This window comes from Eschscholzia californica, unplaced genomic scaffold (genome assembly GCF_041429995.1).
Source record: "Eschscholzia californica isolate CP2 unplaced genomic scaffold, dmEscCali1.0.p SCAF_6, whole genome shotgun sequence".
Classification (NCBI taxonomy): Eukaryota; Viridiplantae; Streptophyta; class Magnoliopsida; order Ranunculales; family Papaveraceae; genus Eschscholzia; species Eschscholzia californica.
In genome coordinates this window covers 23439500-23451752 of record NW_028238483.1, presented here as the reverse complement: position 1 = coordinate 23451752, position 12253 = coordinate 23439500, and the positions used below count along the sequence as shown (strand labels likewise).

General features: G+C 38.0%; 2 protein-coding genes and 1 pseudogene across 3 annotated transcripts; 1 reads left to right on the top strand and 2 right to left on the bottom strand.

Moving 5' to 3' along the window:
* Positions 1 to 1005: 1005 nt before the first annotated feature.
* LOC147532644 (ras-related protein RABB1b-like) lies at positions 1006 to 5240 on the top strand. Its single transcript, XM_086651298.1, has 6 exons — positions 1006 to 1201; positions 1331 to 1470; positions 2196 to 2278; positions 2369 to 2576; positions 2690 to 2758; positions 3121 to 5240. The coding sequence occupies exons 1-6, from the start codon at positions 1156 to 1158 to the stop codon at positions 3208 to 3210; spliced, it is 636 nt and encodes a 211-aa protein (XP_086507424.1). The 5' UTR covers positions 1006 to 1155; the 3' UTR covers positions 3211 to 5240.
* On the bottom strand, positions 3385 to 5208 carry LOC147532645 (aldehyde oxidase GLOX pseudogene; annotated as a pseudogene). Its single transcript, XR_015228474.1, has one exon. The product of XR_015228474.1 is annotated as an aldehyde oxidase GLOX pseudogene (transcript).
* A 435-nt stretch (positions 5241 to 5675) lies between the features above and the next one.
* On the bottom strand, positions 5676 to 11554 carry LOC147532643 (E3 ubiquitin-protein ligase RGLG2-like). The gene is made up of 13 exons (XM_086651295.1): positions 11193 to 11554; positions 11084 to 11138; positions 10189 to 10446; positions 9497 to 9581; positions 9286 to 9426; positions 9079 to 9192; positions 8859 to 8956; positions 7876 to 7955; positions 7313 to 7418; positions 7072 to 7199; positions 6731 to 6953; positions 6105 to 6161; positions 5676 to 6021 (listed from the first exon to the last, which is right to left on the bottom strand). The coding sequence occupies exons 3-13, from the start codon at positions 10438 to 10440 to the stop codon at positions 5941 to 5943; spliced, it is 1365 nt and encodes a 454-aa protein (XP_086507421.1). The 5' UTR covers positions 10441 to 10446; positions 11084 to 11138; positions 11193 to 11554; the 3' UTR covers positions 5676 to 5940.
* Between the last annotated feature and the right edge of the window lie 699 nt (positions 11555 to 12253).

The window sequence follows — 12253 nt, the reverse complement described above, 5'->3', positions numbered from 1 at the left end:
TCGAGAAAATACCAAAAGACTAGTGAGTCGACCCGTATCAAGTCAATAAGGAGCTTGAATCTGGAAGAGATTTACCACTCAAAACGAGAACTAGAAGGTCGGTATGATCGTCCTAGGCGCCGAAGCTCTGCCCTGACTCAAATAGAACCAGGTCTGTCCTGAGATTAAAGAAAAGACTAGGGAAGTCTGTGTAAGTGGGACTGATACCTCAATCCTGAACACATGGAGGGTATAAGCGTGTCTAATGCTTACCGACTTAATCTGAATACTATAAAAAAATCCCAAACAGTGAGGATTTAAATATTTAACAAACTTGAGTTTCAAGAATCCTGCAAAGAAGAATTTTTTGCTAAAGTGGTGATGGTGGTGCTGAAAACAACTCTTTATCTTTACCTTTGATCTCGTTCTTTAGATTTTTCTCATAGTGGTGATGGTGGTGCTGAAAACAGCTCTTTATTTTTCTGTTATTTTTAAAAAAAAAAAAAACTAAATGATCTTCGGAAGTATCAGAATTTACCCGGTAAAGCTATCAGTTAATTAGATGGGATGTGCTTACACATCACATGGTTTCCCACTTTTCCCTTGATCATAAATGCATGTGTGAAAAAAAGTTATTGAGGAATTTTACAAGTGTAACCATTGTCATCCTTAAAGATGCGGTAAATATATTTTAACCAATTTTGTAACGTGTACTAAAAGTAGAGTAGATTAAGATAAAGGATTCTGAACGCCGGAGAAGAAAATATGGGTTACGACATTTCTACTCTATAACCAACTTAAATCTATGGATAATTGGAGATAGAAAAATATCCTTGATCAAATTTAGATGGAACCCTAAGATAATTTGGATGTTACAAAAATAAGGGAGTTATCAGACATATGGCCATAAAGTAAGGGCCAAACACGAATTAACCATTCATATCTATCTATTGTTGCTAAATTTAAGCTACCTACTTAAATTTAAACGGTTTGATTTTAAGAGGGAAACCTAATTTGTAATTCCACATAAGTTCTGAATCCGATTAGAACAACAATTCCTAACCCTTTTCTGTTTTTGTTAATCTTTTCCTATATAAATCTCTTCTAAACCCAAATCAATGTTTCACTCACTACAAGATCTTTCTTCTATTCCTCTGTTTGCTTCTTCAATCAAAAATGTCTTATGATTATCTGTTCAAGTTTATAATCATTGGTGATAGTTGTAAGATTTTAAGATTCCCCTTTTGTTTTATTCTTGGGTTTATTGAGTCATGTTTGAACTATATGAACCCTAATTTTGACGAAAACACGTTTTTCTTACTCTGTTTTTTTGGTTTTGATGGTATTGTAGGTGTTGGAAAATCTTGTTTATTGTTACAATTCACTGATAAAAGATTTCAGCATGTTCATGATGTTACAATTGGAGCTGATTTTGGGTCTAGGATGATTGAGTTTAATGGTAGATCGATTAAGCTTCACTTATGGGACACTGTAAGCACTTCTTTACCGATATTTCTTTTTTCTCATTGTCTGAATCTGACTCATCTAAAAATTTGAATATGGACCCAAAATTAACCTGAATTAACTATTCAAACGAGTCAGATAAAAATAAACAAGTAAATTCAGACCTCTTGTTAGTCCCAATAGGCTCTAACACGAGAGCTAGTGTTTTAGGAGAGTGTCGAGTGACTACAACCCTTAAGTTGAGGGGAGATCAACTTCGGAGAATTTGGAAAGTGGATAAGTCTTAGGAGTTAGGAAAGAATTCTTTCCTTCTAAGCCAGTTTTCAAGGAAAGATAGGCTTCTGGTAACAGATTTTGGTGGTTGAAGTTGGGAACAACTTGGGCAACTATAGTGGTGTGGGGCAGCATCAGGGTCTAACACTCTAACACAACACGGTCCGTGCAATTCCGTTTTGTCATGCCTGGCCTTGCGGGCCAGACCTATTCTCTGGAATTTTAACAGCACGACCTGCCTCGCCAGGCCCATGCTGTGCCGTTTATTTGGTGGACCGGGCCGTTTCCGGTGTCAAACGGGCCGACACAGCCCCACTCACATCACTGGGCAAATCTTTTCATTGTTTTCATATTTGAATTTTTTTTTCTAGTTAACTTCTTAAAGAAATACCCAGTTCATGATTCTCTTATTATATCAAAGCTTTGGTAATAATGGGTTCAAAAGATTTGATCATGAAACTATTTTTTCTCCATTATAGGCTGGTCAGGAAACTTTCAGATCAGTAACTAGGTCTTACTATAGAGGTGCGGCTGGAGCACTTTTGGTCTATGACATTACAAGGTTCTCTCCCTCTCTCTCTCTCACACACACACACACACACACTCACACTCTCTCTCTCTCACTCACTCACTTATTTGGATCATTGAACAGAAGAGAAACATTCACCCATATAGCAAACTGGCTCAAAGATGCTAAGGAACATTCGGGTACGAACACGACTATCATGCTGATAGGCAACAAGTCTGATCTTGGCCATCAAAGTAGAGCTGTTAGCAGAGTGGAAGGTGAACAATTTGCCAAGGAAAATGGCCTTATGTTTATGGAGACATCTGCTAAATCATTCCCAAGTGTTGATGAAGTAAGGGATTGAAACTCTATTTCGAGCTTTCGTTTATTTTAATATGTAGTTAAAAATACTGGTCGTCTTTTGGTTATTCGGGTACATAAAATTAATGAGAGAACATATTTCAGGCGTTCCAAATGACTGCTCGGAGGATCCTTAAGAACATTGAGAAAGGCATAGTGGATGTATCGAAAGAGGTAACACAAACAATTTTCACTTATTTGCAAATCAATTGGACATGAAAACCACAAACCTATTAGTTTAGAGGACTTCAGAGACTAGTCTATGCAACTAAGCCCAAGAGTCTGTCCTGATCGCTTAAGTTGTTCGGCACAGTGGGTCTACGTTGTGGGGCTTGGGACTTGGGCCACTAGGCCCGAGTCAGTCGACAACTGTGTAATTCATGAGTTAGAGGACCTCGGAGACTAGTCTAAACACATACACCCGAGATGAGGGCCTGCTCGTGGAGGTTGTTGGGCTTGGCACTCAGGCTCGATAGACCCCTACCCAAGACTGCTGAAATTATGGATATATCTAATCATGATGACCATGGTTGCAGGTTTCTGGTGTCAAACTGGGGTTTGGAAAAATGCAAGAAGATGACTGGTTAAAAAATTCTTTCGCGCAAAGAAGATGTTGCAACACATAGAAATCAATATAACAAGACTCAAATCTAACACTAACCCACTCTACATTTCTAAATCTCATTTGCGTTTTTTCTGATATTGAACTTACTGTATTATAATTCATTAATGAAATGTTCGAACAATATAATTTCTTGTTCTCGAGTATCGGACTCTATGATATGGAGAAGAAGCCAATGTGTTGGAGAAACTTTGATTAGCTTGATTGATTGAACAAAGATGAAAAGTAATATCGATATAAACCCAAATTTAAGTCCATATCGGACCTACTTCTATATATATATAGTATACTCCAAATTTTAATATATGAAGGAATTTTAGGCATGATCGAATTTGATCCATTGAGAAACACTAGGAATACCTTCATTAACCACAGTAAGCATATAATAACCAGAAGGAGCAACTAGAGCAGAAGGAGGAGCTTCAAGAAGTGCATAAACCCATCCACCACTTTCTCTTAGTAACCTCTTGCACCTCAACTTCAACATCCTCTGATTCATCGATATACAATGTGTCGTAAATGGTGGTGCATAAACACTAAAACTCACATATTTGCTTGGTCTTCTTGAAAGCTTAAACCGGACCGTGAATTCTTCCCCGTATCGAATACTATCCCAACTATTTGTAATGTTTATCGACAAATCTCTGGGCCTTAAATTGTTGTAATATCGGCCTGTATAATACGGGCTATAGGCCTGTAATCTTAACTCTGTTGGGTGAGGTACATTTCTAAATGTGTATCTTTCATTAGGGTTTCCTCCTGCAACTAAAACTCTTCCATCTGGGAGAAGAATGGCTGAAGAGTGATAAAGTCTAGCAATATTTGTAGATTTCAGAACTTTGAATCTATTACCTAAACGTTTCTTTGGGTTGTAAAGATAAGGTTGAAGAGAAGGATTTACTGCATTTCTCCATCCAGCACTGCCATTTTTAGCTCCATTAATGATCAAAACATGACCTGTTGGAAGGATTATCATATCGTTTAAAAGACGAGGTCCGGGCATTTGCTCCATCACCCATTTATGATTATGTCCTGTAATCACCATCCTTCCACAAGATCTTAGACCTCTCAAGTAATTTCCTCTTTGTGCAGCTTCATAAGCTCCATGAGATGAACCTCCACAAACCAAGACCACAACTTTCCGAAAATTGTCCTTATGATCTAGAGGAAGGATTACAGAAGAACCTGAACTCGGGTAGTTTCTTGATCCAGATCCTGGCATTCTAGGATAGTTCTTGACTACTTTATTGTTCTTATAATCTAAAAGAATAGAATCACGGTTAGCAAAGATGAACAGTTTACCATCCGAAGAAAGGTGAACGAACGGGTAAAGATTGTTTCCGTTTTCTCTTCTTTCGAAGGTTCTCCGTAAGAATGGAAGAGAGTAAGATCCTCTGTGTGAAGCTAACTTAGGTACAAATTCATAAGTGAATGTGTCTTTTCCACCAACTAGAATAACTCTATCGTCCAAAGATGGAAGTCTTTGATTAGAAGCATACCATCTATTATGCATCAAAGAATACCTTGACTGTTTCCAACTACACTTATGGTTTGAACAAGGATTGAAGTATCTAATTCTTCGAAAACCATTTCCGTGGCCACCCGTTTGTAGAAGAGTTCCATTACTCAAGAAAGCACCCGACGAGCACCAAGTATCTGTCTGCAGACTCAAGGGCCTAAATGAGTTGGTAGCAATGTTATACTCGACCGAATGAGCCCAACACGGAGAATCCCGAGTGTCTGACGACGAACACTTTCGACCGTGACTTCTTCGGTTGAGAAGATAACCAGACCTACCCGTTTGAGTCTGATCGAAAATCAGAACCGTGTTTTGATGGGTTAAAGCCATATGCATGCCAACAACGCCGATATTGTGAACAAGTGTCCTCCAGTTTCCCATCTTTGTTCCTGGTGATGTTCTTACTCTTACTCCATTAGCAAGACCAACCAAGAGAGTGAAAAGGGTGAAAATGAGAGGAAAAAAACGTTTTTTCGCAGCCATTTTTTTAGAGGAAGTAGTATAATTAGAGTTTAGAGGTGATACTAATATCAAATGAAGACTTCACTTTATATCAGAGGGTGTTTGTTGGAATATCCAGGATATTAGGAGGTCATGCTTTTAGAAATGTTCCTTCTTTTGGAGAAGTTGAGGGGTTTCCATTCTAAACTTTGTCTGAATTCATGTACACACTCTTGTTACTCGTCCAAGGCAGAAAATTACCCACCTTCCATCATAAAACACTATCATGTGATCTTTTAGGGCAGCCGTCCGATCTATGTTGGCAGACAGATAGCCGTGGGAGTTTTATTGTGGCTATCACGATCTAACGACTGAGTTTGAAAACAAAATCAGTTAGACATAAGGTGGTGGAAGACCTAATGCAGAAGCAGTGTATCTTGGATCCTTGAAACACTTCTAATCATTTCAATAATAATAAATTTGATATGCTTTCCTAAGAAGGTATGCAGTTTGAGCCAGTATGAATTTATATTATTGTCAAAGAATTTAAAAACTATATAATAATGCACAAGTTTTTCGTTCATCGTCGAACAAAAGGAGGGATTTAAACACCACCCAACCCAACCCAACCCAACCCAAAGACTTAAATATACAAATCGATATCGATTTAATAGCTCAAACCAAAACTCTAAAAGGTAAAATTTCAAAGAATCATTTACAAGATTATATGAGCAAGCAAGATACATGAAAGAGCAAAGTAGCATAATTTCAGTATCAGTACAGCTTTATTCTGGTCTGTATGGGAGCTCGACAGATCGGGCACGCCTGAAGATCGGGCCCACATTCACAACATGTCTGTCGAAGGGAAAAAGAAAGAGATGTAATTTTAGATTGATCATAGATATGAGAAAAAACAAGGTTTGAATGAAGATGCAAACCTGGTGTCCACAGCCGAACGCCATATCCTTTGGGTTGGTAAGACAAATGGGACAAACCTGTAAACGTTGAAGTCCAACTATTAATTCGCAGTACAAAAATGACCGATCGGAGGTAAATTATATTATTTATTTCACCATATCCACCATGAGAGATCAAATAAAACTACGGTGTTTTTTTTTTTGCGTCACGATATTTTGATCTAAAATCTGACTCAAGATTTGAATTGACTGGAGCACGATTTCAGAATGTTTATATCTGACTACTGCATCTGACCTGTCTGAATTGCTGACACGGGCTGATATTGGGTCTATCTGAATCAGACATAAAATAAGTCTGACATAAGACATAAGAGTCCTTCGTTCGAAATTACCTAAAATGATGATTATGCCCCTAACCAGAACAAGTCAGACTCGGACAGCTCAGTATCAGACAAGTCGGACTCAGGCAAGTTAGATTCAAATAATAAAAAGAACGCCACCCTAATGTTAATCGTTTTATACGAGTAGGACTAAAGTTTACTTGAAATGAAAACTAAAGAAACCGGAGGAAGCCCAGACGCGCAAAAAGGAAAACAAGATGAAAGAAAATAATCACTGGTAACAATAGATGGTGGCTGAAGAATCACCTGATGATCAGAGCTTCTAGGTGCTGCCACACCCATGGTATTCTGGTGTCCGGGATAGGGAGGTACACTTTGCTTGAAACTACTTGCCTGGGAAGATCTTGAGCTAAATGAAGATGAATCATACAAGGCTGCATTTTGTTTGAAACTACTTAAGTGGGAAGGTCTCGACTTATAGAGAGGTGGTGGAAGAGCAACCCTTTGTGGAGACTTCCCTGTTCGACGACTGCTTGCGTATTCAAAGAACAGCGAAAAAGTATGAGTATTGAAGAAGATGAATTCCATGCCACTCAGATGGAAAAACACAATCTGATCATCATCGTAACATGCGTAATCATAATTACCCTAATATATTTAGTTCCATTGTTGCTTTATATTGAGAAGGTATTTCCATCAAAGCTGTGAGAGCAAACTCGGTTTCTTTTCTGGATGGAGATACAGTCTTTGACATAATGTCTGTAAAATTCACAAACTGAAAAGCACAAAATATTCACCCATTAGCTGTAAAGAAACATGATACCAAAAAACTCTCAACCAGAGTCTAAATGTTCAAATGCTACTTAGTTTTTTTTTACAGTTGCTTACTTGGAAATTGTCAAAAGCACGAGCAGGAATGTTATCATCGAACTCCTTCATCATGTCCCAAGGCCCATCTCCAACCCCAACTAAAATAATTGATAGTGGATACTCACTGTGATAAGGAAGAGATAGTGTAAATCATTATTTGGAAACTCATGGTCATCAATGTGGGTCTGGTCTTGGGTTTTCCGTACGTCCAAGTGGTCCTCGGCCTCTCTCGCCCTAAAAGCTAGGTCAAGAGTTGAGGCTTTCTCTCACACTTATAGAGTGAGCACCATCCCCTCCCACAACCAATGTGGGATAACTCTAACAATCTTTCCCTTCACACATTGGGATATAGAAGACTATCAATCCCTCCACAAACTCAAAGACTTCGGTAAACTTGGCCTCTGATATAATTTTTTGGTATGATTTTGGGCCCTCCTTACTCCTAGTGGTCTTGGGCCTTCTCACCCAAAAGCTAGCTCGGGTGCTGAAGCTCTCCATTACAAGTATAAAGTGCCCACCTTCCCCTCCCACAACCAATGTACGGTAACTCCAACAATCAGAGGAATCAATTAGAAATTTACCTTGCTTTTACAATTGCTTCAACAGTCCTTTGTTCCTGCTGGCTTAACTGGCCACGTGCAGTGTCAACACTTCTAGTTACCTACAACAGCCATGGTTTGAGTGAGACACATTCATTGGAATAGTTCAAAATCATAATAGTTGTAGTATGGCAAAACTCAAAAGTAATGAATGAATAATTCCTTACCCTGGCCAACTATTGAGTAATCATGCTAACGGAAACAGCAATCTGTTTTTTTTTTCCTTTTGGACCTAAGGCTCAATGCTTTGGGGTTGTTTTGTTGCTTTCTATTTGAAAATAATCGTGGCAGGTTACCAGATTCGCGGTACGTCCCGGTACGCGGTACGAAAACGGGTACGCGGTAAGCCTATTAGAGTGTATCCGGTACGTGGGGGGTATACCTCTTCGCTACGCTAATTCGATACATAATTCGCTTTATATAAAATTTCGGTTCATTACTAAATGTTCCAAAATTATTTCTTAATTATAGACAAATATTTCAAAACTCATAAGGGATGAAACAACTAATTACTCAAAGTCTGATATCATAATAGTACTTAAAACATGAAGATAAAATCATAAAATAGCAATTAGTTGGAAATTCAAAACCTAAAACTCAAATCTAAGGTATGTCTTTGCTTCACTCTAGTTCGCTAGATCTGGCGATCTGGTTCGCGAATGAAAAGGGTTCGCGCGAACCAGATCGCGATTCGCAGGGGGGTGCAACGAATCTGATAACCTTATTCGTGGAGGCGCTGAGTCATAGGGTTTTGTGGTTATTTATCAAAAGCTCTTGAGGAATCTTCACCTTGTTTTTCATTCTTAGTGAAACGATTGTGCCTTTGTTCGTGCTGGGAGTAGGTTTTACGACTGAAACCACATAACCTCTTGTGTTACTGTGTGTGCTTGTTGCTTTTCATTATGGGTTTTCTGGTTTGGCAGGTGTTATAACACTTACTAATCCAGATAGAGAGATAAACATACCTGTCCGTCAGCGATTATCACTAAAACATGGTACTGGCCACCACTTTGTTCGACAATTGTCATTGCCATTTCAATAATAGGGGCGAATGATGTTGGCCCTACCAAAAGAGAACAGAAACCATAGGCCTCAGAACCAAGTGCCTTAATAATGATCAAGTTTTCCAGTAGTATTAAGGAAATGGCATTTTAAAAGCTAACTACATGAAAGAGAAAAGGCAACCTGCTAACCGTAAATGCGAAGCTATTTCTCGATATCGTTCCAACGCTTCCTCGAATCCATTACAAGACCTATCATCTGGATAGAAACTGAACACATCTTGATCGTGTGTTAACGCTGTCAAAATAAAGAACAGATACACATCATTCTCGAGAAGTCGAAAATACGTTTGACTAGACCTCACTATAAACAGTTTTTATTAGATATTACCATCTCCAAATCCGAAACATGGTATCAAGTTATCCTCATCAAAAGCAGATAGAGTTCTTCCAATAATAGATAATGCTTGCTCATACGGATTTGGAATGTCTCCTATGTGATGCAAACTTTGCCGATTAAATGACCTGGCGCCTGATTCACATAGCAAGTTAAAATGGCACACTAAATAGGAAATTCTAAGGCACACAGACTAGATGCTTACCTGTCCACTCATTGCTCTTTGTAAAATCGATACCAACAATAAGATTTGAAGATTCAAGGCCAGCTTGTGCAAGAGCTTCAGTCACCTGTAAAACGATACATACCTTATTTCATTTATAGTCGTGGATGAGAAGTTAGCAATATAATCGGTAATCAGTACAACTAAAGGAGACATAAACACCAAAAGAGCAGATATGACTATTGTACCCTGTAAATGCCGTGTTTTAACCTTAGCTGTTATACTTCATACCTCACTATTGTCCAAACAACAAGACGGTATGTTACAAACAGTATAGTGAGAAATCATGTCAAAGTCCTCAAGTTCCTTGATTGGAACAAGAAAAGTACGCTTTAGAAGTGAGAAAGGGTCTAATAAACTTGCCAACAACTCTTGGCTCAAGTGGTAAGAGGTAAGTCTTCCAACTTAGAGGTCAAGGGTTCGAGGCACACGCTTACCAATTCAAAAAAAAAAAGGGTCTAATAAACTCGGCCCATGCCCCCGTATACTAAAAGTCACAAACAAATACATGCCAACTGTAATTCTTGTGTTATTCATACATACTACAATCAGATCAAACCATAACTAGATTATGTAGTTTTCATCAATGTTTATCCAATTTTTTCCTAATTGAAAAACCAAAAGATCTCAATGCATCAAATACGATTACTTAAGTATCTTAAAAATGACCTTACCTGTTCCAAGGAATTGTAGTTATCGGCTATCCTGGAATACCTTCTATCCAACTTCTTCTGAGTTCCCCCTACACGGTTACAAAGTCCTTGTGCCGCACATGCGAAATTCTGCGGTGCCGCTTGGTAGCTACTCTGAGGTCCATAGCTCTGACTGTGCTGAACATATGGAGATTGAGGAGGATATGCATTAGAAGCTCCCCAAGCAGGAGCAGGAGATTCTCCTCTGTAACTAGTCGAATTTTTAGCTCCCATCCAACTCTATAATTTATAGAAAAAGAATATCTCCAAAATAGTTTGCTATAATCTCGAAAATCAAATCAAAATCCTCAAGATTGAAACTTTTTGGGTTTTCTTTGATCAATAAAAAGGATCTTAAAGTATGAGAAATGAAATTCCCAGGAAGAAAATAAGAGATTTTGTTTTTAAAGAAAGACTGCTAGGGAAGACTTGGTAAAGGAATGCAAAAAACCAACCTAATTTGAATGATCTTTAGAGAAAGATTTGTTACTCAATATTTACTCTACCTAACAATTGAAAAAAGGAAACATTATACCAAATGAATCCAAAATTAGGGTTTTACCAGTTTAGAAATCAAAGACAGATAACTATTGAAAAGATGAACACGCAAAGTCAAAATATTTAAAAAATTGAAACAATTGAATGAATCGTGACACGCAAGTAAGATTAGTTAGTCAACTAAGAAATAATCTTGTTTTAGTTTTTGAGGGTTTCTCTCTCTCTCTCTACAATCATAAAGAAATGAAATTTACTAATACCAAGCAGCCATTTGAACAGAATAAACTAGGGCAAGTGTCAAATACTAAATGTCTAAACTTGAAAATGCATCGAATTTGATTCAAGATATGAGTAGTAAGTATATTATTAAGAAGTTTACCTTGATTAGTTGATAACATTAGTTCAAACTTGAAGGATTGGTCCCTGAAAGTGAACTGTGATCAAACTGAAGTTTTAGCTTCCATAGTTGGTAAGACTCAGACACTAACCTTTGTGAAGGAAGTTTAGTTATGGGGTTAGACGTTTCTTGTCCAACCGTTGAAATATGACTATGCCACGCGCCCACGCCGCAATCCAGGCCAAGTTATGTGTCCGGAGTAGGTTTAGAGACATACCCGATCGAAAATCGACCGGATTTCAGGCTGAGCATATTGTCAGCTTTGTCTTAACTATGACATGTTAGTTGATACATTTTTTTACTGTTCAGCGTGTGCCTCGAATCCTTGACCTCTAAGGTGGAAGATTATACCTCTTACCACTTCAACCAAAGATTGTTGGCATGTTAGTTGATACGTTAGTATAGGTTGTATAGTAGTCATTTTTAATCAATTTTGAGTTGAATCTTCGTTAACTTTTTTTTTTTTTTTTGTTGAAAGCAAATACATTAACTTAAGAGTCTATTACAATCTCCAAATTAAAAAACAAAACATAACAATAAACAAAGTAATACAACAAAATACAAATTGAGGAATTGCGTAAAATAGCTTCTAGTAGTGGAGCTTCCTTCATTCTGTAGCGCATACACTTGACAACTCTTCAAAAGGATGATGTGAAAGTTGGTCTTGCGATTCCTTTCGATAGATTGAAAGATGAAACTAGTACCTGCCTTCCTGTAACACTGAAGATGGATTAAACAAACACCCGAAGTTCTAGAAAGAAACAAGGGTGTCTGTAAGGTGGAACCAAAAGATGGTTCCGAGTTATCCCCCCAGTATTCTCCATATGCAGAGACCATATCCATTCGAGTTCCACAAAGTAGAATCTGATCAGATACCTGGAAATTGGGATCGCCGTCATAGCCCGAGTATGAATACTCCGCTAATTCGACAAAAGATCGCAAAAGAGTTGCGAAGAGTGGTGGAAGTGAGCATGTTAAGGACCTAGGATAATTAGTTAAATCTATTCGAACATCAAACACGAAAGAATTCGACAGGGATTGAGCTGAAGCGTATGAAACAAAAAGTGGGGTACCAAGATGGACAAAAAAATTTGAATCAAAGTGTCTTCCTGGGTCAAAAGGTAAGTTAATACTAATGTTAAATCTCTTATA

What these genes read in the sequence shown, in the direction of transcription:
- LOC147532644 (XM_086651298.1), top strand. Translation starts at nt 1,156, where the DNA reads ATGTCTTATGATTATCTGTTCAAGTTTATAATCATTGGTGATAGTT. An exon ending in TTGGTCTATGACATTACAAG is followed by an intron (nt 2,279 to 2,368) that starts GTTCTCTCCCTC and finishes ATCATTGAACAG; the next exon opens with AAGAGAAACATTCACCCATA. An exon ending in TAGTGGATGTATCGAAAGAG is followed by an intron (nt 2,759 to 3,120) that starts GTAACACAAACA and finishes CCATGGTTGCAG; the next exon opens with GTTTCTGGTGTCAAACTGGG.
- LOC147532643 (XM_086651295.1), bottom strand. Translation starts at nt 10,440, where the DNA reads ATGGGAGCTAAAAATTCGACTAGTTACAGAGGAGAATCTCCTGCTCCT. An exon ending in ATGGAACTAAATATATTAGG is followed by an intron (nt 6,954 to 7,071) that starts GTAATTATGATT and finishes ATACGCAAGCAG; the next exon opens with TCGTCGAACAGGGAAGTCTC. An exon ending in CTAGAAGCTCTGATCATCAG is followed by an intron (nt 6,162 to 6,730) that starts GTGATTCTTCAG and finishes CAACGTTTACAG; the next exon opens with GTTTGTCCCATTTGTCTTAC.